The following is a 24,928-nucleotide window of genomic DNA, read 5'->3' as shown; positions in this document are numbered from 1 at the left end:
CACATTTTTCTGCTTCAGCAGTTTTCACATGCTCAGCACATGCCAATCAGTAACATCTCTTGAAGTATGGAGTGATTTCTAATTGTGGGAACTCCTTTGAGAATCACTGATTTGGGAATATTTTTGTAGTAACTTAAACCAACATGGTAGTGATCATCTTTTTTTTTTTTTTAAGATTTTATTTATTTGACAGAGAGGCAGTGAGAGAGGGAACACAAGCAGGGGGAGTGGGAGAGGGAGAGGCAGGCCTCCTGCTGAGCAGGGAGCCTGATGCGGGGCTCGATCCCAGGACCCTGAGATCATGACCTGAGCCGAAGGCAGATGCTTAATGACTGAGCCACCCAGGCGCCCACGGTTGTGATCATCTTACTAACTTAAGTGTTGTTCAGTAAAATACTAATTTTATCAATAAAGAGAAACATAATTTGCTAGTAGTTCTTTTCACAGGCTCTTTATTCAACAGCCTGCATATTTGAGTTTTACTTGCACTTTTATGGACTGCTTATGGAGAATAGTGATCTCTAAAACAAAGTTGGGCGCCTGGGTGGCTCAGTCAGTTAAGCGGCTGCCTTTGGCTCAGGTCATGCCTCAGGGTCCTGGGATCGAGTCCTGCATCAGGCTCCTTGCTTAGCAGGGAGTCTTGCTTCTCCCTCTGCCTCTCCCTCGCCCCTGCTCATGTGTGCGTGCATGTGCGCGTGCACTCTCTCTCAAATCTTAAAAAAACAACGAAGTCTACATTCAATGGGATTTTATTGTTGCAGCGTTCTAAGTTGCCCTTAGAAGTAGACCAAACTGCCTAAGTGGTGTTCACATTTTTAGCGCATGGCCATTGGTGATACCTCTGTGAAGTTGATGAGCAAAAATTTGATCTGTGATGAACAAATCAAAAACAAAACCCCAAAGCAATCTAAAATAATTACTTAAATGTTTTAATTTTGTCAAGTATAGTTGCCAGAACATGAAGGATTGATAAGGTTATGAATATAGATTTCCCTTAATATTTCATAAATCCTGTGCTAATTATAGTAAAATTTAAATTCTTATACATGGATTTCAGACATGTATTCCTTAGTCATCTAGTGCTATGAGGTTTCTCTCCCCCTCAAACTTCTAGTTAAGATACAGAATGTATTTTGGATGTTTGCCAAATCTTAAGAGTAGATAAAGCCATTCCCTCCCCCCAACCGTAGATGTGCTGGGTTGAATTTTAAAAGTGGAGTTTTCCCTTTTTTTTAGTTAACTGGTAGATTTGAGGTGTTCTGTAAAATCTGAAGAACTATGGCAGAGTTAGGAATAACAGGGATATTTCAGAAAGAGCCCAAGGAGGAACCTACATGTTGCTATTTTGTGTTGGGTGAAAGGGAAATTGTAGTAGCCTAAGCTCCTTGTCTTTTAATAGTGTATTTGCCTATTAGGATGCTTACTATAAAACTTCCTCTAAGAAGAATTTGTAATATGCTTAGGAAATTTAGTCCTCCATTATGCATTCACTACAGTGATAGAAAAAGCAGCAACAAGTTAAAACATGGCAATTGACAGTCTCTTACCCATTAGGGTCTATTTAGTATAATAGAGGAAGATTATTAAGTACCTGTTTGTGAGCTAAAGAAGAGCTTATTGGACTAGTACGTTTTATTCTTGCAGAGCTAAGTTAGCTTCAAAGATAAAATAGAAATTAGGTCTAAAAATTTTCAGGAATGTGTACAAACCTGTAAATGATCATTAGCATCGATTTCACAGGATTGCTTAAATGAACACATTTGTTTGGGTTTTTTAGGTGAATATTCAGGGCTGTTTTTAAGTTTTGGAAAGGAAAGTCATAATCATGCATCTTAGAAAAAAACTTTTTGTTACAACAGCTAGAGGTCCATTTTATGAGAAGTAAGAATTATTCCCTCGGATGACATCAGCATACATGTGATTAAAATGTAAAGATGTATTTTTTTCAATATTTATATTGCACAGGAATGGCCAACAAAATTAACTACTGTGGTATTTATGCTTGCCCCTCCCCCAATTAAGATACTATTAAAAGTGTTTCTTCAGATTTAGGGGTTGCTTTTGAGTTTCCCTTGCCCTTTTATTTCATGAATATGTATCTGATTTCTAATTGGAAAGGAATGGATTTTTAAAGAATGGGGAGATGGATCTTAGATTATTTTGCCTTACACTGTGGTGATGGAAGTATTTAAAAGTTCATTTTGATGTGGCAGACAAGGCAAAGGTTTCAATATTATAACTTCTGGGCAGTTATTTGGAGATATGATTGTAAACTGAAATTTGACAGTACCACTGTCTTCTCCAACCACATTTATTTCTGGAGTTAGTGGGTTCTTCAGCGCTTTTAGAAAGCTAAGGTAGGATGTATTAAAACCTTACTTTGTGATCTGTTTTATAAGCTGTATATTTATTTATTTATTTTGAAGTTTTTTTTTTTTTAAAGATTTTATTTGAGAGAGAGAGAAAGAGAGCACGAGAGGGAAGAGGGTCACAGAGGGAGAAGCAGACCCCCTGCTGAGCAGGGAGCCCGATGCGGGACTCGATCCTGGGACTCCAGGATCATGACCTGAGCCGAAGGCAGTCGCTTAACCAACTGAGCCACCCAGGCACCCAAATAAATAAAATCTTAAAAAAAAAAATTAAAAGAGGCTAAAGTTCCTATCAGTTTCCTCCATACACAGCACATTCTATCTAAGACAGTCTAGTTGTAACTTTTTAATCTGGATAAAAATTAATGTTCCGTTAACTTTATATTTTGTGCTGGCTTCAGCAGCATATCTAAAATTGGAACATTAACTATTTATATTTTTACCTTTTATTTGAAACAAGTAGCCAAGTGATGTAATTCACTCAGATTTTGAATCCAGTTACAAATAAATGTAGGCCTTTATTTTTTTTAAAGATTTTATTTCTTTATTTGACAGAGAGAGACACAGCAAGAGAGGAAACGCAAGCAGGGGGAGCTGGAGAGGGAGAAGCAGGCCTCCCGTGGAGCAGGGAGCCCGACGTGGGGCTCGATCCCAGGACCCTGGGACCATGACCTGCACCGAAAGCAGATGCCTAACGACTGAGCCACCCAGGCGCCCTTTCTTTTCTAATTTTTAATTTTCAGCTTCATGTTTTAATATATAACACAAGTAGAGGCAAAAGCATTTCCTTCTAAATAAGGAACAAATCAGTATGTGTAATGTGTATAATACCTACTGTACAGGGGTCTTTTTTTAAGATTTTATTTATTCATTTAAGAGAGAAACAGAGCATAAGCAGGGGGAGAGGCAGAGGGAGAAGCAGACTCCCCGCTGAGCTGGGAGCCTGACATGGGAACACAAGCAAGGGGAGTGGGAGAGGGAGAAGCAGGTTACCCGCTGAGCAGGGAGCCCGGTGCGAGGCTCGATGCCAGGACCCTGGGATCACGACCTGAGCTGAAGGCAGACGCTTAAGGACTGAGCCACCCAGATGCCCCAAATGTAGGCCTTTAAAAAGCTAGTATTAAGGGATTCTCTCTTTGGTTATTACTCAAGGTTAGCCTTTGCCTTAGAAGTGGTCTCCTTCCCCCTGCATTTTTAATAGGATATAGCTGTATGAGGAAATATTAAGTTAATAAATTAGTTCCTATCATGTGACTGTATATCGTATTTTCAGGTGTAGTGTCACAGTGTAGCAGAAAAACAGCATTTCTATAGGTGAGCTTGGTCAGAAAATAAAGGTAAATGCAATTCTCCCCCCAAATAAATTTTTCATCTACAGTCAAGTTGAGAGAACTTTACATTACATACATACTCATATACTCATCTCCAAGATTTTCACATTAACATTTACTACTTGCTTTATCATATATCCATCTTTCTATCTATCTTATTTTTTTAAAATATTTTATTTATATATTTGATAGAACACAAGCAGGGGGAGCAGTAGAGGGAGAGGGAGAAGCAGGCTTCCCGCTGAGCAGGGAGCCCGACACGGGGCTCGATCCCAGGACCCTGAGATCATGACCTGAGCCCAACGCAGATGCCTAACCATCTGAGCCACCCAGACGCCCCTATCCATCTTATTTTTTAATGCATTTTAGGACAAACTCATGTTTTTAATTCATTATTTGAGAGCAGAATTCTTTATGTTACAGACTCAAAGTGTAAAAATTAGTATCTCATCTGCTCTCTCCAAGTTGTGTAAAAATTTGTCTCAGTGGGTCATGCAAAATGTGCTTTAAAGGCAAATAGTGTTTATTAAAGCCATTTCCTTCATTTATTCACTAGTGTATCACATATGGTCCCCAACTTAATGATACCTTGACTTAAAATCTTTCAACTGTATGATGGTGTGAAAGTGGTATGCATTCAGTAGAAACCATACTTTGTTGAGTTTTGATACCTTCCCAGGCTAGCGCTATGCGGCATCCTCCTCTTGTGACCATGGGCAGTGGCAGCGAGCCACAGCTCCCAGTCAGCCGTGCAGTCACAAGGGGGAACAACTGATAGACTTAGAACCATTCTGTTTTTCACTTTCAGTACAGTATTCAGTAAATCACATGTGCTACTCAATATTTTGTTATAAAATAGGCATTGTATTAGATGATTTTGCCCAACTATAGGCTCATGTGTTCTGAGCACATTTAAGGTAGGCTAGGCTAAGCTATGAAGACTGGTAAATTAAGCGTATTAAATGCATTTTCAGCTTACAGTGGGCTTATCAGGAGGTAATGCCATAGTAAGTCAAGGAAGATCTGTATTTTTCTGAATATACACATTCATCTCTGGCTAAACGAGGGCTCTGTTTTTACTTAAACACAAGACTTGCACATACACTTAGTTTTGCTCTGTGTGCAGATACTTTTGCTTACAGCTTGGCTGTAATCTGTCTGGGTGTCTGTGGTGTTGAGGCCATTCAACCTGTTTTTTGTTCTTAGTATCGATTTGGTGTAGGCTTCTGCTTAGTGGACTCTCAAATCCTGTGGTTTTGTGTCAAAATTGTATCCTCTGAAAGATCGGTCTCATTTTATTCATAAGTGGTCTTAAATGGATTGCCAGTTTTACTGCCAGTAATAAATTAGAGAATGTGAGAACATTAAATGTTCAAAAGCATGAAGCAAGGGAATTCATTGAATAGGGTGAATTTAGCCAAAATGCCTGTGTTGCCCTGAATTTGACTTTTTAACCCCTAGAACAATTCTCTCAAAGAACAAACTGAAGTTGCAAAAAATCTCTGTTGGTGGTATAATAATAAGGTATGGAACGAAAACAGGTGAAGTCAACTTAAAAAATTGGAGATGCTTTCTGTGTGATTTAGTTACAAAGACTATGTAAATTTGTGTTTTGCTCATCAAAAAAAGGGTAGGTCTTTGAGAATTTGAAGTGGGACACTATTGTAGGAATGAAGGAGATGAATTTTTTTTCTTTAGATTTTATTTATTTACTTGAGAGAGAGAGCAAGCGGAGTGCTCCTGAGAGGGCCCGTGCACAGGGGTGGGGGGAGGTGAGTGATGAGAAGCAGATTCCCAGCTGAGCAGGGAGACCGACACAGGGCTCCATCCCAGGACGCTGGGATCATGACCTGAGCCAAGGGCAGACACTTAACCGACTGAGCCACCCAGGTGCCCCGAAGGAGATGAAATTTAAGCAATAATTGGTTTGAACAGATAAATTCTTGCTAACTTGAGTACGTCTCAACAACTGGCGGGGTGGCAAGTGCTGATGATGCAGCTGCTACCAAGATCTCATCCAACAAGTTTTACATTTTTTTAGTTGGACAGTTCATTGCTATTTAGAGAATGTGCCTATAAATGACTGTTATTGCTGTTACCTGCTTGATGCTTGAGCTGCTTGATACTAGACGTTTTGCATGATTTTTATCACTATTAATGGGAATTATGGTTGCCTAAGAGTTTTTGTCTATGAGCAACAATTTTATTTTTTTTTTAAGATTTTATTTATTCATTTGAGACACAGAGATACAGAGAGAGAGAGCATGAGCAGGGAGAGAGGCAGAGGGAGAGGGAGAAGCAGGCTCCCCGCAGAGCGAGGAGCCAGATGTGGGGCTCGATCCCAGGACCCTGGGATCATGACCTGAACCGAAGGCAGATGCTTAACCATCTGAGCCACTCAGGTGCCCCTATGAGCAACAATTTTAGAAACACTTTTGGAGCTTATTAAAGAAATACGTAAATATTAATGGAGAAATACATAAATATTAAATGGACCATAGATTATTTTTAGGGAGTGAAGAAATGAAGAGTCAGACTTGACTGAGCCACCCAGGTGCCCTTATTTATATCTTTTTAAAAACCTTTTTAGGTGGGGTGCCTGGGTGGCTCAGTCATTAAGCATCTGCCTTCAGCTCAGGTCATGATCCCAGGGTCCTGGGATCGAGCCCTGCATGGGGTTTTCTGCTCGGCCGAAAGCCTGCTTCTCCCTCTCCCACTCGCCCTGTTTGTGTTCCTCTTCTCGCTGTGACAAATGAATAAATAAAATGTTAAAAAAAATAACCTTTTTAGGTAAAATAAATTGTAAGGACTAAGATAACAATGGATAATAAAATAATGACACCCTCATATAGTCAACCCAGCTTAAGAAATATATATTGCTATAGTTATTTTTGAATGAGCAGGTGAAAACTGCGAATACCAATTAAAGCAATAAAACACTATATTTTTGAAGGTAGAAATCCTAGTGATATTCTTTGGTGATATACATTGAATAAATAGTACAAGGATTGAAATTAAAAGATAAAAGATTTAGGATTAAGTAATTTAAAAATTTTAACTTTCCCACCTGAGACACCTTAAGAGAGATACAGGGCCTTGTAAGCCTGAAAGAGAGGTAATCAGTCATAGAGAGATATGAAACAACTATTTCATATCTAGGGTAGTATGTTTAAAGTACAATAATAACTATTATGATTGCAGTTAATATTTTTGAGTGCTTATCCTGAGCCAAGCATCACATTCCACCCTTTATTTATCTCATTTAGTCCTCACCAAAGCCTTTTGCTACAAATACTGTTCTCTTTCATAGATGAACCGTGATTCTAAGTTTAGGAAGCTTTTCTTCAAGGTCATGCAGTCAGTAAATGGCAGTTATTACTAATCTGCCTTCAACCATACGTAACATTTTAAAAATTTGCCACCCTTACTTACCTTGATGATAGATTGAAATTAAAACTAGTTTAGTGTAGCTTTTTGTGGTAGTCGTTAGTTACATTTAGTGTGGTCTGGTATCTGTGCTACAGGGAGCTATTTCAAGGTTGTGTTACAAGATTAAATCATCACTTGAACGCTGTGCTTGGAGGACCCCCAGACTTGCCTTCACTCATTTTCCAGTGGTTCTCTTGAAGTTGTTCCAAGTCTCACTTTGAATGATACGTAGTCCGTACAGAATATTCTTATCCTATTTCTTCTGCATTTTTCTGATATTTGTGTATTGCCATTATCCACTAGTGAGTTATTTGTGTGTCCAGGAGTATCTTCATGGTCTGAAAGAGTTACTGCAGTTTCCAGACCAGTTGCCTTTTTATTAGATTAAATGAATGCATCACAAAGTGGTTGAGGTTTTATTGATAATATAAAATAGATTTACCTGAAAATTTGGAGAGGTTAATATTACACTGTTGAGAAGTAGGTCCCAGCCTCAGATCTCATTAATCTGGTTATTTTGTAAGTTCAGGTGTTCGTTAAAATAGTATTTTTCTGTTATCGAGCTCCTTAAAGACTATCCTGGAATCCTATATTCGTAGCACATTTCTGTCATGTTTGTTTTGAACACTTCATTTAAAAACATTTTTTAGCCTTTTTTTTAAAAAGATGATTGATTGATGGAGAGAGAGAAGGAGAGGGAGAAGCAGGCTCTCTGCTGAACAAGGAGCGTGGTTTCGGGGCTCGATCACAGAACCCTGGGATCATGACCTGAGCTGAATGCAGACATTCAACCCACTGAGCCACCCAGGCACCCCGTTTAAAAAATTTTTAAAGCTTATCTATAGACAGAAATATTCAGCCTTGGAGCCTTTTATTTCTTTTGCCTTGTGTTGAGTATGGCAGTTTGTTTCATTGTTTGAAATTGTGTGAAGGTAATAATTAGAATAGTTCTAAATTGATCCAGGAATGTGCTGTCAAATGATACATCTGTAGTTACATGGTCAAAATGAATTTATTTTGAGTTCCTGAATTCGAGGGAAGGTTTTACTGCTTAGGTTAAGTGGAGTGTGGAGTTAAATAGATTGAGTCCACAGTCTGGCCCAACTACTTATCAGCTGTGTGACCAGGGAGAAGTGATATAAATTCTCTAAGTTTTCTTGTCAATAAAATGGGAATCATCATATCTGTACCATGGTGGTGTTATGGAGACAAAATGAGGTAGATAGATAAATGCATGGTCAAGGCCTGATCTAATCATTAACACGTGATGAATACTCAATGGACCTTGTTTTCAGGACATGTCTTAAATCTTTTTGTTAGAGTCATCATGCCTCCCCAATTTCAGGGTAATCTTTACTGAGGGCTCTAAATAAAAAAGGGTTATCCTGATTTACATTAGGAGGCTATGCGGACAAAGTAATCCATAGCACTGAATTAGCCCTGTATTTGGCTATGTAGGTGAGTATCTCCTCCCTCTCTTACCTCTCAAATATACCTCAGCCATATAACATGGCTGAAAGCAAGCTTTTCAGATAAAGGAGTACTTTTCTTCCAAAAAAAGCACTTCCATTTTACTAGCCTTTTTTGGTGGTGGTTATTCAGGATTGGATGCACAATAGCAGTATCACTTGTTGCTTCCTAAAATATTAGAGATAATTGTCAGGTGTCCTGATTTTGGCCACAGGAACTTCTACTGATGTCTAAAGAGTTGAAGTACTCCTTTAATCTTGTATTTTTCTGTCAACATGGTTATCTGCATCAGTATTTCTTCTCTCAGGCCAGGTAATCAGTAGTTTCCTTTAAAATTTTCTTAAATTTTATTTTATTGTGGTAAGAACACAACATGAGATCTGTCCTCTTACCAGATTTTTAAGTGTGCAGTACAGTATTGTTAACTATAGGCACCATGCTGTATGGCACATCTCTGGAACTTAATTATCTTGCACAGCCGAAACTTTACACCCATTGATTAGCAACTCCCCCTTTCCACTGCACCCCAGTTCCTGGCAACCACCATTCTTCTCTCTGTTTCTATGAGTTTGACTATTTTAGATAACTCATATAATACTGCATGGAGTCATGCAGTATTTGTTCTTCTGTGACTGACTTATTTAACTTAGCATCATGTCTCCCAAAGTTCACCCACGTTGCATATTGCAAGATTTCCTTTTTCAAGGCTGAATAATACTCCATTGTATGTGTATGCCACATTTTTTTTATTCATTCATCCGTTGATGGACTTGAAGTTGTTTCCACATCTTGGCTTTTATAGAAAATGCTGCAATCAACATGGGAGTGTTGGCTCTTCAAGATCCTAATTTCAGTTCTTTTGGATAAATACCTGGAAGTTTGATTGCTGGATCATATGGTAGTTCTATTTTTAATTTTTAGGAACTTCCATACTGTTTTCCATACTGCTTATACCATTTTACATTCCCACTAACAATATTCAGTTTCTCTACATCCTTGCCAAAACATGTTGTCTTTTGGGGTTTTCGCTTGTTTGTTTTGATAATAACCATTGTAACAGGTGTGAGGTACTATCTCATGCCCTTTTTTTTTTTAAGATTTTACTTATTTATTTTTAGGCAATCTCCTCAACTCGGGGCTTAAACTCACAATCTCGAGATCAAGATTTGCATGCTCCATCGACTGAGCCAGCCAGGCACCCCCTCTTGTTCTTTTGAGTTGCATTTCTCTGATAGTGACATTGAACATCTTTTCTTATACCTGTTGGCCATTTATATATCTTCTAGTAGTTTAATTTTATATTAATGTGTGTGTTAGATCTTCTCTCCCTTTCTCCTTTTATCTGTTCTAACCTAAGAACTCTCTGGAGTATGGTGCTTTCATCACCACCAAGTGCCTAGGTCTTCGGAAAGTTGTAGAAAGCCTTCTTGATGTAAACTTTTTTAAATTCCCCTCCTAAAAGATCTGTTTGGGTTACGTATTCCCCTAAATCAGCGATACCTATGAAGTCATCTTTAGGATCCCCCCCAGGTCATGCTCTAAGTTCTTTGGGGCTGTCATTTTAAAGTCTTTATTATTTTTCCCTCACTTCCATTTTAAATTTAAAGTCCCTTATGATACCAGTCACTCTTCTCTCAAGTACATTTTTTGTCAGTTTTCTAAGATAGGCCTTGGTACAGAGTCTGTCATTCAGATATCTTAAGTTACGGACTAGCAATCCAAACTCCACTCTTTAGTATCGGCCATCACCTTTTCAGTCCTCCTTTCTCATTCCCTTATTCCAATCTTCAGTCGTAGTATATAAGGGAAAGATAACATCTGTAGGCCTGTATTTTTCACTATTTTGGCATATTTTCAGAGATCCTACCTAAGTTTCTTTTCAGCGACGTCATTTACTGCAAATGATTTAGAAGGTAGGAAAAATGTTTGCTGGTTTTAATAAGTCTTAGTTGGCTGCCTGTTTCATCTCAGATACACAATCCAGGAAAAAAACAAAACGCACCAACTGTCAGGACTATATTTAGCTGTCTCCATACATACTAGTAGGAAGATGTCAGTTGACTGTAATTTCCTCTCTTAAAATTTCCCTAACCTTGCAGTTACTTGTGGTTCTCTTATTCCTCAGAGCATGAGTTGATGCTTTTCCAGATGATTTGACAAAACCTTATTTATGAGTACTTGTTAGACCATGAAGTTTAAAGTGGACATCAGAATTTCCCATGGGGTTGCTGCATTTCATTCATTCACTCAAATACTGAGCACCTGTTTTGTGTCAGGAACGCTTGTAGGCTTTGGGGATACACACGCACACACGCACACACACACACACACACGTTAATGAGCTTAATCGGCAAAAATGCTTCTCTCTGGATATGGTAGCAGGATTAGATGGATAATAAATTGCACACTAGACAGTGAAAGGTGCCATAGAGGAAAAATGAGCAGGAGTCAGAGGGAATTGAAGGTGTAGAATGAGGAGAGTGATTACAATTTATAACAGGATAGTTAGGGTAGGCCTCATTATAAAAGTGACATTTGAATACAGATTTGAAGGACATGTGAGCCATGTAGGTATCTAGGGGAAGAGTGTTCTACATAGAGTATGGAGGCCTTTACCACTTTGCTAATACAAAAACAAGTAGTAAGAATGAAGAAAGCAATTTCAAAATAGCAGTGTCTTTTAAAATGTTTTTGCTGTGCAGGTATATATACTCAAGAGAAATAAAAACATGTTCATACAAATGTATATAGCAGCATGATTCATAATAGTAAGAAAGTAGAAACAACACAAATGTCCATTAACTGATAAACAGAATGTAGTATATCTATACAATAGAAGGAAACTAATTCATGCCAGAGTGTGGACGAACTTTGATAATGTCATGCTAAAAGACATGACAGAAGGCAGTCACGGAGACCACATTTTGTATGACTCATTTATATGAGATGTCTAAAATAGGCAAATCCATAGTGACAGAAAATCCATAGATAAGTGGTTGCCAGGTGCTGGGAGTGAGTGGGAATGAGGAGTGTCTGCTAACAGGATTTCTTTTTGGGGGGATAAAAATGTTCTAAAAACAACATTGGTTGTAGAACTCTGAATATACTAAAAACCCCTGGATTGTACACTTAGAAAGGGTGAATTCTTTGGTGTGTGAATTGTATCTTAAAAAGCTGTTACAAAAGTGTTTTTTTGAATGAAATTAGTTTTATTCAAGTTATTAAAAGAATACTTGCTGAATAAAAAAAAATTAAACCAGTGTGAACCATAATATGTTTGGAACCATAATTTTAGCTATTTAGTGTGCATTAACACTTGGTATGTATCCAGTATTTTTAAAAGTACATTTCTTACTAAGGGCAGGGAGAGATGGTCAAGTCACAAAAGAAGAAATAAATGACCATATTCATTTTAACTTTATGCAGTATGAAGCAAATTATGTAGTATTTTCAAAATTTATCAGTCTTTTCCTTAGTAAATAGTTCCAATAATTTATCCTGTACAGTTAGCAAAATTTAAATTTTTTTTCATGAAGTTAAGTGGGTTCTGGGTTTCATACACTTCTGTGTTACAGTCAGTAGACTAATTTTAAAATATGACAACATGGTCCCTCTGCATGAAGCTGGTAGGAGGCTATTACCATGTGGTCCATCACACAAGTTTAGGGTCCTGAACTGTTTGGTCTATGTACTCTTCAGCCAGAGGCGTTCACTCACCAAAATTTCAGGTTTCTAAACACTGTCAATTTTTGTACTTAGCTTGATGCTTGCGATTACACTATAAGTAGCATTGTTCTAGTATATTCATACAATGGAATACCATATAGCCTTAAAAAATCACTTTTTAAAATTTAATTCCATAGAAGGTTCTGTAGAAGAAGGTTAAAATTGTGTGAAAACGGGCTTAAGCAGTACAATTGACAATCTCAATTTTATTTTTATTTTATTTATTTATTTATTTATTAACCAGTCCTGAAAGAAATTATTTATTTATTTGACAGAGAGAGACACAGCGAGAGAGGGAACACAAGCAGGGGGAGCGGGAGAGGGAGAGGCAGGCTTCCTGCTGAACAGGGAGTCTGATGCGGGGCTCGATCCCAGGACCCTGGGATCATGATCTGAGCCGAAGGCAGATGCCTAATGACTGAGCCACCCAGGCGCCCCTCTCACTTTTGTTTTAAAAAAGCCTGTTCTAGGGGCACCTGGGTGGCTGAGTTGGTTAAGCATCTGCCTTCAGCTCAGGTCATGATCCCAGGGTCCTGGGATCGAGCCCCATGTTGGGCTCCCTGCTCAGCGGGGAGTCTGCTTCTCCCTCTGCCTCTCCCCCTGCTTGTGTTCTCTCTCAAATAAATAAATAAAGTAAAATAAAAAGAAAAGCCTATTCTAAATAGAAGAAGGGAGGCTAGAATGATTATCTTTAGATGCTAGGATTTGCATTATGAGCATTTTAGATTTTTTTTACTGTGGACATGCATTACTTTTGTAATGAAAATATTGTTATTTTTAAGTTAAATTGTATTTACAGTGGGTCTCCTTAAAGTGACAGTGACAACAGAACAGCTGGCTCTTAGTAACTCAACAAAAACCTTTTGGAATTGATTTGATACTTCGCAGACATTTTTAGGTGCCCATATTGTGCAAGGGCATTGTTTGGTAATGTGAGATTTAAAGATTCATTTACATGAATATTTTTTCTTAGATTCTTTACTCTTGGGATGTTGAGGGCAATTCTTGTCCTCAAGAAACCCGGTGTAGTGGAGGGGAGCAGACAATCACAATATGGTGTGCTAAAGTATGTGAGAGAGACGTGAACCGACTAGTGCCTGTTCCTTAAAACCTATGGTCTTGTAGAAGAATCTGTGCCTTAAAATCAGTACTGTATGGCAAGCTCTGAAAGTATGGTATGGGAGATTCAGGAAAAACTTGAAGGATAACTGTACTAAATTCAGCCATATTTTTATCTTTTAGGTTTCAGCACAAAATGAACATAATTAGGGAAAACAAGGATTTGGCATGTTTCTACACAACAAAACATTCATGGAGGGGAAAGTAAGTATTTCTGTTGGTTTTATTTTTCTGTGCTTCTGTGAAGTATTTTAAACATAATTTTCAATATCTTGAGTAGTACCACACAGCTCACTTTTGCCATTTAGCCCTTCTCTTCTGAAAAGCATATGTGAATATTTTAAATGCAAATCCTACACTCAGAATAAATTATTGTTCTTTTTTCTTTTGACATTTCCAGTTTTCTGTCTGTGTTAGGTAAGAGTTGGTAATAATTAAAAGTAACAAAAGGAAAACAGACCATCTGTCTACCTTCTTGGATGTTGTCAGTTAGTGATTGGATTATATAGTAGTGGCAGAGTATTAATTCCATAGCTTTATTGCCTGGAGACTAACCTGTGTGTGATGGCTGCATTTTTGTGTCGATTTGCCTGTCAGAATATGCTAATAGTGTTTTTATAATCTTTCTTTAGTCCTATAATGAATTTTAAAAAATTGGGTTTGATCTTATTTTTTCCTTGGGAGAGGAAGTGACATTTTTTAGTAGGCTGCCTGGTCAGACCAAGATGTTGATGCTTCTGTTTCCTTTTTGTAAAACCGGTGATAATTCCTACCCCTCAGATTGCTGTGAGGACTAAATGAAGTGACATGGAGCATGTGAAGGTTTTAAAATCATGCCTTAAATACATTGAGTATTCAGTGGATGGTACCTTTGATTATTACCAAAAAAAAGTTTCTTGTGTAATAAGTAAAATGAGCGTCCCACACTTTGACAAATAGGTGACCACGTTATTCCAAATCAGGCCTCAGATAAACCATGCCACGTACACAAAGCCAGTAACTTTGGATCTTTTTCTGAACTTTTCATCTTTTAGGTAATAGGGTAGTAACTTCTTAGAATGGTGCAACATCTGAATTCTGTAGCGTTTCTGGTTTGCATTAGCAAACTGACTATAATTTTGAAAGAGTGTACGAGCTCCTAAATTAGGGAGCATAACTGTTATACTTGTAGAATATTTGTCTTGAAATTTTTTCTTCATTTAATTTCATTGAGCAAAGTTAGAAAATTGACATACCCAGGGTGGTGTGAGTCTCTTTAGTTCTTTGAATCAGCCTTAAAAAAAATTGTATATTGAAATTATTTTTATTTTTTCCTTAAGTGGTAGGTTGCCCTGATCATCATACTCTAACTTCTATTTTTAATACAAGTATAGCATACTGAAACAATAATTCTAAAGAATAAGCTTACTGAACACTTTTTGTTTTGTGAGCTTGTCAGTAATTGTGGTATCTGGAAAAGTTTTTTTTTGACGTTCTAGGAAAGTTGTGACCAAGACTTAAGACAATCCTCTTTCTTTACCTTCTGTAGTAATTTGGAGCAGAACTGTTTATGTGCTCTCAGCGCAATTCCTTGTCTCCATTATTGACACCTTGAAACTTTTTTGTTTTTATAACATCTTTATTAAGATAAAATTTTCATAACATAAAATTCACCTTTTTAAAGTGTACCATTAGTGGTTTTTAATATATTCAATAGAGTAGTGGACACTAACCATTTTTGGAGCCCTTTCATCACCTTCCTCAAAGTTTTCTCTAATATTAGCAATTCCCTTTTTTCCTATCTTCTCAGCATCTGGCAGCCACTAATCTACTTTCTGTCACAAGATTAGCTTTTTTTTTTTTTTAAGATTTGTTTATTTTGAGAGAGCTAGCATGCACGCACATGAACAAAGAGGGAGGGGCAATCTTAAGCAAAGAGAATCTTAAGCAAACTCTGCTGAGTGCAGAGTCCAACATGGGGCTCCATCCCAATGAACCTGAGATCATGACCTGAGCCAAAACAAAGAGTCAGATGCATGATTGTCTTCTTTCACTTAGCATAACGTTTTCAAGGTTCATCCTATTGTAGCTTGTGCATTTCATTTCTTTTTATTGCCAAGTAATATTCTATTATATGAATTTACCACATTTTGTTTATCCACTCATCAGCTGATGGACCATTGGTATTGTTTCCACTTTTTTACTATTATGAATAATGCTGCTGTAAATGTCTATGTGTAACCTTTTGGGTGAATGTGTATTTCCAGTTCTCTTGGGTACATACCTAGGAGTGGAATTGATGTTGTATGGACTTATATAGAGTTACATGGTAACTCTACGTTTAACATTTTGAGGAATAGCCAAGCTTTTCCAAGTGGCTAAAGCATTTTGCAATCCTATCAGGGTATAAGGAATCCACTTTCTCCACATCCTTACCAACACTTGTCATTGTCTCTTCTTTTTTATTTTAGCTACCCTAATGGATATAAAGTGGTATCTCTGTCATTTTATTTTTATTATTTTATTTTTTTTTAAGATTTTATTTTTTATTTTTTTGAGAGAGAGAGAGAATGAGAGATAGCACGAGAGGGAAGAGGGTCAGAGGGAGAAGCAGACTCCTGCTGAGCAGGGAGCCCGATGTGGGACTCGATCCCGGGACTCCAGGATCATGACCTGAGCCGAAGGCAGTCGCTTAACCAACTGAGCCACCCAGGTGCCCTATTTTTATTATTTTTTTAAAGATTTATTTATCTCTTTTGAGAGAGAGTGTGCACATATGTGCGTGAGTGGGGGGAGGGACAGAAGGAGAGCATCTTCAAGCAGACTCTCTGCTGAGTGCAGAGCCTGAGGCGGGGCTTAGCCCACAACCCCATGAGATCATGACCTGAGCAGAAACTAAGAGTCGGATGCTTAACTGACTGAGCCACCCAGGCACCCCTTGTTGTGGTTTTAATTTGCATTTCCCTGATGACTAAGATGTTGAATATCTTTTTGTGTGTTTGTTGGCCATTTGTATATTTTTCACAAAATGTCTATTCAAATAATTTATCCATTTTTTATTTGGGTTATTTGTCCTTTTGTTGTTGTAAGAGTTCATTATATATTCTGAATATAAGTTGCTTATCAGATACATGATTTGCAGATAGTTTCTGCTATTTTGTGGGTTGTCTTTTCACTTTCTTGATGGTTATCTCCTGAAGCACAAGGTTTTTGATTTTGATGAAATCCAGTTTATGTTTTTCTTTTGTGATTTGTGCTTTTGGTGTCATATCTAAGAAGCTGTTACCTAATCCAAGGTCTCAAAGATTTACTCCTATATTCTAAGAATTTTATAGCTTCGATTTTGGGTTAATTTTTATATATAGTGTGAAATAGGGATGCAGCTTCATTCTTTTTGCATGCGGATATCCAGTTGTCCCAGCATCATTTTTTTTTTTTTTAAGATTTTATTTATTTATTTGAGAGAGAGAGAGAATGAGAGATAGAAAGCATGAGAGGGAAGAGGGTCAGAGGGAGAAGCAGACTCCCTGCTGAGCAGGAAGCCCGATGCGGGACTCGATCCCGGGACTCCAGGATCATGACCTGAGCCGAAGGCAGTCGCTTAACCAACTGAGCCACCCAGGCACCCCCAGCATCATTTGTTGAAAAGATGATTCTTTCCCCATTGAATTGTTTTGGCACTCTTGTCAAAAATAATAGGCCATAAATGTAAAGGTTTATTTCTGAACTGCCAATTTTGTCCCATTGATCTATATACCTGACCTTATGCCAGAGCTATACTGTCTTGATTACTGTAGCTTTGTACTGTTTTAAAACTAGGAAGTTTGAGGTTCCAACTTTGTTCGTTTTCAAGATTGGGCTATTCTGGGTCTCTTGCATTTCCATATGAATTTTAGAGTCAGGTAGTCAGTTTTACAAAAAAGGCTGCTGGGATTTTGGTAGGGATTTTATTAAATGTGTGGATCAAATGGAGTATTGCCACCATAACAATACTGAGACTTGATCCATGAAAGTGGGATGTCTTTCCATTTATTTACATCTTTTAAATTTCCTTTCAACAGTATTTTGTTGTTTTTAGTGTACACACCTTGAAGCTTTTACCTTCTTGAAAGATCTTGCATTTCCAGAGTGTGATATTATTTCATTAATCATGTAAATTATTATGTGGCACTCAAATTTTTATTATACCTACCAATTTTATGTGGCCAATTCTAATCTAACTTTAAAGCATTCCTCATCAGTCTTAATGTACAAAACAAATGGCTAACATTAAAAATTCTGTATTGTTTCAGAGTTGTTAATTGAATCCTTTCTCTAGAAATAAGTCTATTTACAACAAATTCTACATGTGATTTTGGGGATTTAGGGCCTCAGTTTTAAGTGACTTCATGCCTGTATACATACTGCTAACCCAGGCCCAACATTCAGAAAAATGTTATTGATAGTGGCAGCAAAGATGAGTAAATATTTTTCTTTCTATGTATTTCTGAGTTAAAAATATATGTCTAAATTAAACATCTATATATTTAGATATGTTCTAAATTAAAAATAACCTCTTTTACGTATTTCCGTTGAGGATATTCATGTGACCTATTTCATATTACCTTTGTAATAGTTTTCATGTGTCTCATTTTGCAGCCACTATTCCATGCTCTTAATAATTCGGGTCTATTCAAGGTTAGTGTAGTCTCCTTAGCTGGCAAAGTAGCCTTTTCTCCTATGCTTGTCATTTTTCCCCTTGCAAAGTACATAACTATATGTTTGCTCTGGAGGGAACAGGAAAGGGGAATAGATTTCAGGAGTAAAAAGCACTTTTCTTTCATGAAAGAGCAAAGTTTCCTTTTTGGCCGAAGCAAGCCATTTCTAATAGGAAGGAGAATGCGTATATTTCAGTTAAAGCAGAAGTGCAGATTCACTTTGGGAAACTTTAGGGTGATTTTCAAAATACAGGTTTTTAGTTTTTTCTGGGTGGAAATTACAAATAAAATCTACCTGTGGATCACTTTGGTATTTGCATACATTAATTGTAGCAAATACTCTGAATTTAAGAGTAGCACTTTAGTATCTGCACTAGATTTTAATACGTCAGGATGGATATATGGTAATCAGTCTGTGGAATTAAATGTCAGATGCTATGACATTCATATACAGTCTGTGTAGTGACTAGATACAGGAAATTGAGAGGAAAGTCGACTGAAAATGAAGCTGGCAAATTTCTGATACCTTTATGTGTAGAAATAGAATCCTGCAAAAGAAGAGATACTCCTCTCTTTAGCCATCTGGAATTTACAGATGTCACCAACTCTGATAATCCTAGAAATCCTGAGGGTTTTTTCCCTTGCTTTATTGATCTAGCTCTTGACCCTGCCAGCCTCTAAACCTCAGATGAGTGCATCTTGGACTGTTTTTGTGTTCTCTTTATATAACTCTTTGTGCTTATTATCAGGCAATCTGGGATTTGAGCATTTTTCATCCAAAAGTGCCAATAATAACGCATCTGCTTTTTAGGAATTTTGTATTTACACACAGTGTTGTATTAAAAGCAAGCTCCAGGAGCAAAGATAGTCTTTTCATCTGGACGTGTACATGCAAAAAAAAAAAAAAAAAAAAAATCTAGGCACAGACGTTACACTTTTCACAAAAGTTAACTCAAAATTGGTCACTGACCTAAATGTGAAACACAGAAGTCTTGAAAGATAACATGGGAGGGCGCTTGGGTGGCTCAGTTGGTTAAGCGACTGCTTTCGGCTCAGGTCATGATCCTGGAGTCCCAGGATCGAGTCCCACATCGGGCTCCCCACTTAGGAGGGAGTCTGCTCCCTCTGACCCTCCTCCCTCTTGTGCTGTCTCTCATTCTCTCTCTCTCAAATAAATAAATAAAATTTTAAAAAAAGGAAAAAGATAACATGGGAGAAAACCTAGATGACTCTTGGGTTTGGTGATGACTTTTTATATACAACACCAAAGATGTGACCCATGAAAAAATGAATTGATCGGCTGGACTTCATTAAAATTAAAAATTTCTCTGCAAAAGACACTGTCAAGAGACTGTAAAAACAAGCTGGGAGAAAATATTTGTAAAAGACATTGGATGAAGTATACAAAGAACCCTTAAAACTCAACAATAAGAAAACCAACAACCCAATTAAAAAATGAGCCAAAGACTTTAACAGAGATCTCACCAAAGTAGAAATACAGATGACAAACATGAAAAGATACTTCACATCATCAGTCATCAGGGAAATGCAAATGTAGAGAGACTCCTCACATTTATTGGATTGGCCAAAATCCAGAACACTGATAGTGCCAAATGCTGGTAAGGATGTGGAGCAAAGGGAACTCTTATCTGTTGCTGGTGGGAATGCAAAATGGTATAGCCACTTTGGAAGACCGTTTGGTGGTTTCTTACAAAACTCAACGTCTTCTTACCATATGACCCAGCAATCACACTCCATAGTATTTACCCAAAAGAGTTGAAAATTACATCCACACAAAAACCTGCACACAGATGTTTATAGCACCTTTATTTATAATCACCAAAACTTGGAAACAACCAGGGTGTCCGTCAGTAAGTGAATGGACGGATAAACTGTAGTACATGCAGTTGATGAGTATTATTCAGTGCTAAAATGAAATCAACCATCAAGCTAGGAAAGACATGAAAGAAACTTAAATGCATATTACTGAGTGACAGAAGCCAGTCTGAAAAGGTTGCATATTGTATAATTCCAACTATATGACATTGCAGAATAGGCAGAACTTTGGAGACAGTAAAAAGATGAGTGGCTGCCAAAGTTGAAGGAGGAGGGAGGAATAAAAGGTGGAGCACAAAGGATTTTTAGGGCAGTGAAACTTTGTATGATACTGTAATGGTGGATACATGCCTTTATACGTTTGTCCAGACCCATAGAATGTACAACACCAGAGGTGAACCCTAATGTAAACTGGACTTGGGTTGAAAATGATGTGTCAGTATAGGTTCAGCAATTAAACAAATGTATGTACCACTGTGGTGGGTGGAGTATTTGATAATGAGGGAGGCTGTGCATGGGTGGGGACAGGGAGTATTTGGGAAATCTCTGTGCCTTTGGCTTAATCTTGCTGTGAACCTAAAACTGCTCTAAAAATTAAAAATATTTTTAAAAACAGCTGTATCTGAGCTGGAAAAAATATGGACCCTGCATCATGAAATTTAAGCCCTTACATTTCATGGGATGTGCTTTATTTCCCCTGAAAGAAATGGGACATTTTCTTACTGAGTTATTGGGATAGATAATTGCAGAGAGAGTATGTGCTATACATTCCTTCTTCCTCTTTTCTGATGAGTACAACTTCTGATGTGAGTGAGTCATCTCAGGTGAAACTCATCTTTCAAGTGGAGTTTGACCAGAATCAAGAGTATCCTGGTATTATAGGAATAGGAATGATCACTTTGCCTGTTACTGTGTTCTATGTGTTAGGTATGGATTTAGCAGTTATGGTTACTGGAAGCATAATGGTACTAATTATAATTAATTCAATTACTCTACTGGAGTTTTGAACCCCTCCCCCTCGTTACTCAGCAGAATAATAGCAATAAGAATAGCTAACATTTATTGATTATAAATAGCAAGTGACACTTTACATGGATTATTTCTTTTAATCCTCACATTATGAAATAGATATATATACTATCCACATCTTTAAGTTGGAGAAACTGGAGCTTAGAGAGGTTAAGCAAATTATCAGAGGATACATAGAAGGTGAATAGTCTTAGACAATATTCAAACCCAGGCAGTGACTCCAAAGCTGGTGGGCTAAACTAGTAAGCTGTAGTGCCTCCTTCAGCATTGCTTACCATTGATCTCCTAACTCTTTGAGAAATCTTGTACTGCAGTCATCCTTAGTTTCATTATTTGATGGACTAAAATTCTAATTCAGGTAACTGGATTGTGAAGCTTTTAATAGTAAACAGAAAAACCCTAGGTTCTGTGAGAATCCAAACAGCTTCTTAGAAATTGGTAGCCAAAACTTATTTTAAATAATCGAAGGAACTAGGGTGTTCAGCTTAGGAAAGAGGATTCAAAGTCAAAGTCTGGTTGGCACAAAAATTATATCCTATGAGAAGCTCAAAGACAGAATTTGAACCAGCAGGTGAAATTTGTGGGTAAGAATATAATTCTAAGGAACAATGGTTAGTATCTGCAGTACTGGGGAAAAAAAATAGAATTACTCTTAAGGAAAGTTAGTTCCCTTGCACCAGTAATGAACAATTAAAACTAGCCACCTTTGCTAGTGTACTATAGGGTACTATAGTACCCTGTAGTGCTGTAGGTTCAAGCTATATGTTATGGGGACTAGGCTAGGTAACATAAAAGCTTGTCTTCCAACTCTGATGAGATCTGTTTGGCTTATTTGAGGCCCACTGCAGAGACTATCTACTGAAAGGATTGAGGTTCTTAACTTTAAGTCTACAGCCATGCCACCCTAAATGTGCCTGTGATCTCCTCTGATCTCGGAAGCTAAGCAGGGTCGGGCCTGGTTAGTACTTGGATGGGAGGTTCTTAACTTTAAAAGTAATACACAAAGGTTTTATGACCTCAAGAAATTTTAGAACCATTATTTTATAGTAAACATAAGCTTTTTCTGTACTTTACAAAAAGAAGGTAATGTTGAATTTTCTCTGTTTTGAGAGAGTTGCGAGAGAGGGAGGTGGGGGGAGAGGGAGCAAGAGAATCTTTCTTAAGCAGACTCAACACCCAGTTGTGGAGTCTGATTTGGGCTAGATTTCACAACCCTGACATCATGACCTGAGCTGATATCAAGAGTCTGGCCACCCAAGCGCCCCTCCCAACATTTGATTTATTATTAAGTTAACTAATTCAGACATCTGAAATGAACTTCAGAGTAGTTTAGAGTTATGATACTTGTCAGTCATCGTTTGAAAGTTAATTCCAGACTTGAGTACTCTTTAACTAGCATGTATTAATTAGACATGTACAATAGTGTCAATAGATGCTCCAAAAATACCACCATCACAATATTCTTCTGCATAAAATTTCATTACCATTTAACTCTCAAAATAGAGAACATTCAACATTACTTTCTTTTCAAGCCCTGCATTGGTTCCATGCTGGGTGTGGAGACTACTTTAAAAAAAAAAAAAAGTAGGGCATAACATTTTTATCTGCAGGAATTAGAATAATACCGGAGTGTTCATTTTAATGTAAGTTAATGTAAGTTTAGTCTGTTAAAAAATCTGAACATCACCCGTCATATTCAGAACAAGATTACATCCCCAGCTTTTGTTTCAGATGATCTTTCTTATCTCTGTCAGCAATATCATTAGCACCTTTTTACTTGTCCTTATCTTTACCAATTGTTATGGGAGCAAAAGGCCATTAGAAAAGATGCCCCAAATACGTTTTTTTATTTAAACAGCTTTAGTTTCCTGATTCTAAATAACATTAGAGTTAATGGTAATGTAAATTATATTATTTATTAAGTTGTCATATTAGAATAAATCTGTGAGTTATGAAAACTTGAGGGAAGAAAATCCTTTATTCCCTATAGGCATTTAATGATTTGTGTGACTTTAGTTTCTGAGTAAAATGGAAACAAGTGCAATAAATAAAGTCAGTAATGATTATTAATTTCTCAGTTGGGGGAAAAGGGGTTTGCCTTTACATTTCTTCATATTATATAGATGGCATCATCTGTTGTAAGTTTCTCATACGTTTTGTTTACTTTAGTCTTTGTTCCTTTTGTTACTTGGTTTTAATATAGCTATATTTTATAAGAACTTTTAGTGTGATAATTTTAAGGAATTAGCCAGCAAATTCATCTCAAACCCATAAGAACAGCAAATTATAATTTATAAATGGCATTTTCTCTTTGCAGATAGCAAATAAAATGGGAATACTTCATAAAAATAAGACCTTAGTCATTTCCTGATGTTATACTGGTTAAGAGTAAAAAACTAGTGTGAAATTAGTTGCTATCTGACATATATTCTGTTTTAAAAACAGGAGTAAATGAGCAGATCATAGATTTGAATGCATGTCGCTCTTTGATTGGATAGATTGGCCTATTTAGCTATTTGACAAACACTGAGCATGTGCTGTATGCAGTGCAGGGTCCTGTGTGAGGAGTTAGAATTTCAAGATAAGACATGTACCCCCCTTGAACTTAGGGAATCTTTGTTCTTTATGACTTAGGACACCAGTGACTTAGATACAAAAAAAATCTTAAGTTTGCAAGTGTTGTGACTAACATACCATACACGTGGGATCATTTAGATTCTAATCTCTAAATCTGATATCTAAGGCGGCTTTACAGGTAATCTTTGAAGGTTTAGGGCTGCTTGTAAAGGTGTACATTTTTAATGACCTAGAAGTATTTGTTCTATACTTAAAGAAAGTGCAGCGGCCATTCTAGAGAACAGAGGTAAGGGGAGCTCTCATGGAAGGGGGAGAGAGGAGAACAGAAGAGAATTCTCTTAAGAATTTCCTTATAGCTTTTTTTCTTAGGGAGGCTGTAGAGCCCAGTATTTTGTCTGAGAGATAGGTCTGAGTTTACTAGTCTTGATGACAGTATTTTGGGCCTAATGGGCACTTAACTCCAGGATCCTTTTGCTGAAGGATCTAGAATGTACTCTCTCCAGTTATGGTAGTCACTAACCAGCTGTGACTTTAAATTTAAAGTAATTAAATATAAATAAAATTTAAAATTCACTTGCATCAGCCACATTTCAAGTGCTCAGTAGCTACATGTGGCTCATGGCTACCTCATTAGACAGTGCAGATATAGAACGTTTTCATCTTTTTGGAAAGTTCTTTTGCACAGCACTGATCTAGACAACAAAGTTACATAAGATGTTAGAAGGGCTTTAGTTGTGTGGAGGAAATTGGTTTAGAATTGAAAAGAAGATCTTCTTAGCTGAGATCCTTTAAGACTTTGAATGTGACATTAGTTGACATTGGAAACATTTCAGGCATTTAATTCTTCTACTTTTGCTCCCAAAGTAAAATAAACAAATTCTGTAGTTTCGTTTCAGGATTATAAAAATTGGCATGTTTGACTTTCCAGATGATTCTGAAAGTTAGAATTTGTGACTTTTGATTTCATTGTGCAGTCTTCAACAAGATCTTATTTGTCCCTGTTAATTGATAAAGCCTCTGAAGTTCTGAGACTTTTTAGCTGTTTAGGTTAATCCTCATGTACTTCACCAATCTCTCAACCCTCACCTGGCTTTAGAAAGCAGCAAATGAATGTTTTTATGTTAGAAGAGGTAGTTTCATTCTTTTGATCATTTCCAACTCCATTTTAGACATGTGAAAAGAATATTTGTAATATGGCAGTACTTTTTTAATGACTACATGGTAAAGATTAATAAAATGTCATTTTCTTTTTTCCCAAGTGGAGATAACTTCATCATTTTTATTATGTAATATACTAATTAGAAAAAAATGGAAATAGAAAAATTAAATTGTGAAAGATCTCTCTTGATCTCATGGAAATCCTTCT

General features: G+C 37.1%; 1 protein-coding gene across 4 annotated transcripts in view; it reads left to right on the top strand.

Annotated features, from left to right (window-relative positions):
* The window catches only part of DNAJC13 (DnaJ heat shock protein family (Hsp40) member C13), a 123,074-nt gene that overhangs the window by 5,273 nt on the left and 92,873 nt on the right, over positions 1-24,928 (top strand). For 3 of the 4 annotated variants that reach the window (XM_073899927.1, XM_073899943.1, XM_025882202.2), the window contains exon 2: positions 13,568-13,648. In XM_073899927.1, the coding sequence (XP_073756028.1) occupies positions 13,581-13,648 (68 nt within the window). In that variant the 5' untranslated portion in view covers positions 13,568-13,580. Of the gene's footprint in view, positions 1-3,159; positions 3,179-13,567; positions 13,649-24,928 lie in introns of those variants that run through there. The other variant, XM_073899937.1, reaches the window with a different exon arrangement.

This window comes from Callorhinus ursinus, unplaced genomic scaffold (assembly GCF_003265705.2).
Source record: "Callorhinus ursinus isolate GAN/ISIS: 27379988/994484 unplaced genomic scaffold, GSC_fseal_2.0 scaffold1, whole genome shotgun sequence".
Lineage (NCBI taxonomy): Eukaryota > Metazoa > Chordata > Mammalia > Carnivora > Otariidae > Callorhinus > Callorhinus ursinus.
This window is presented reverse-complemented; position numbering and strand designations above follow the sequence as displayed.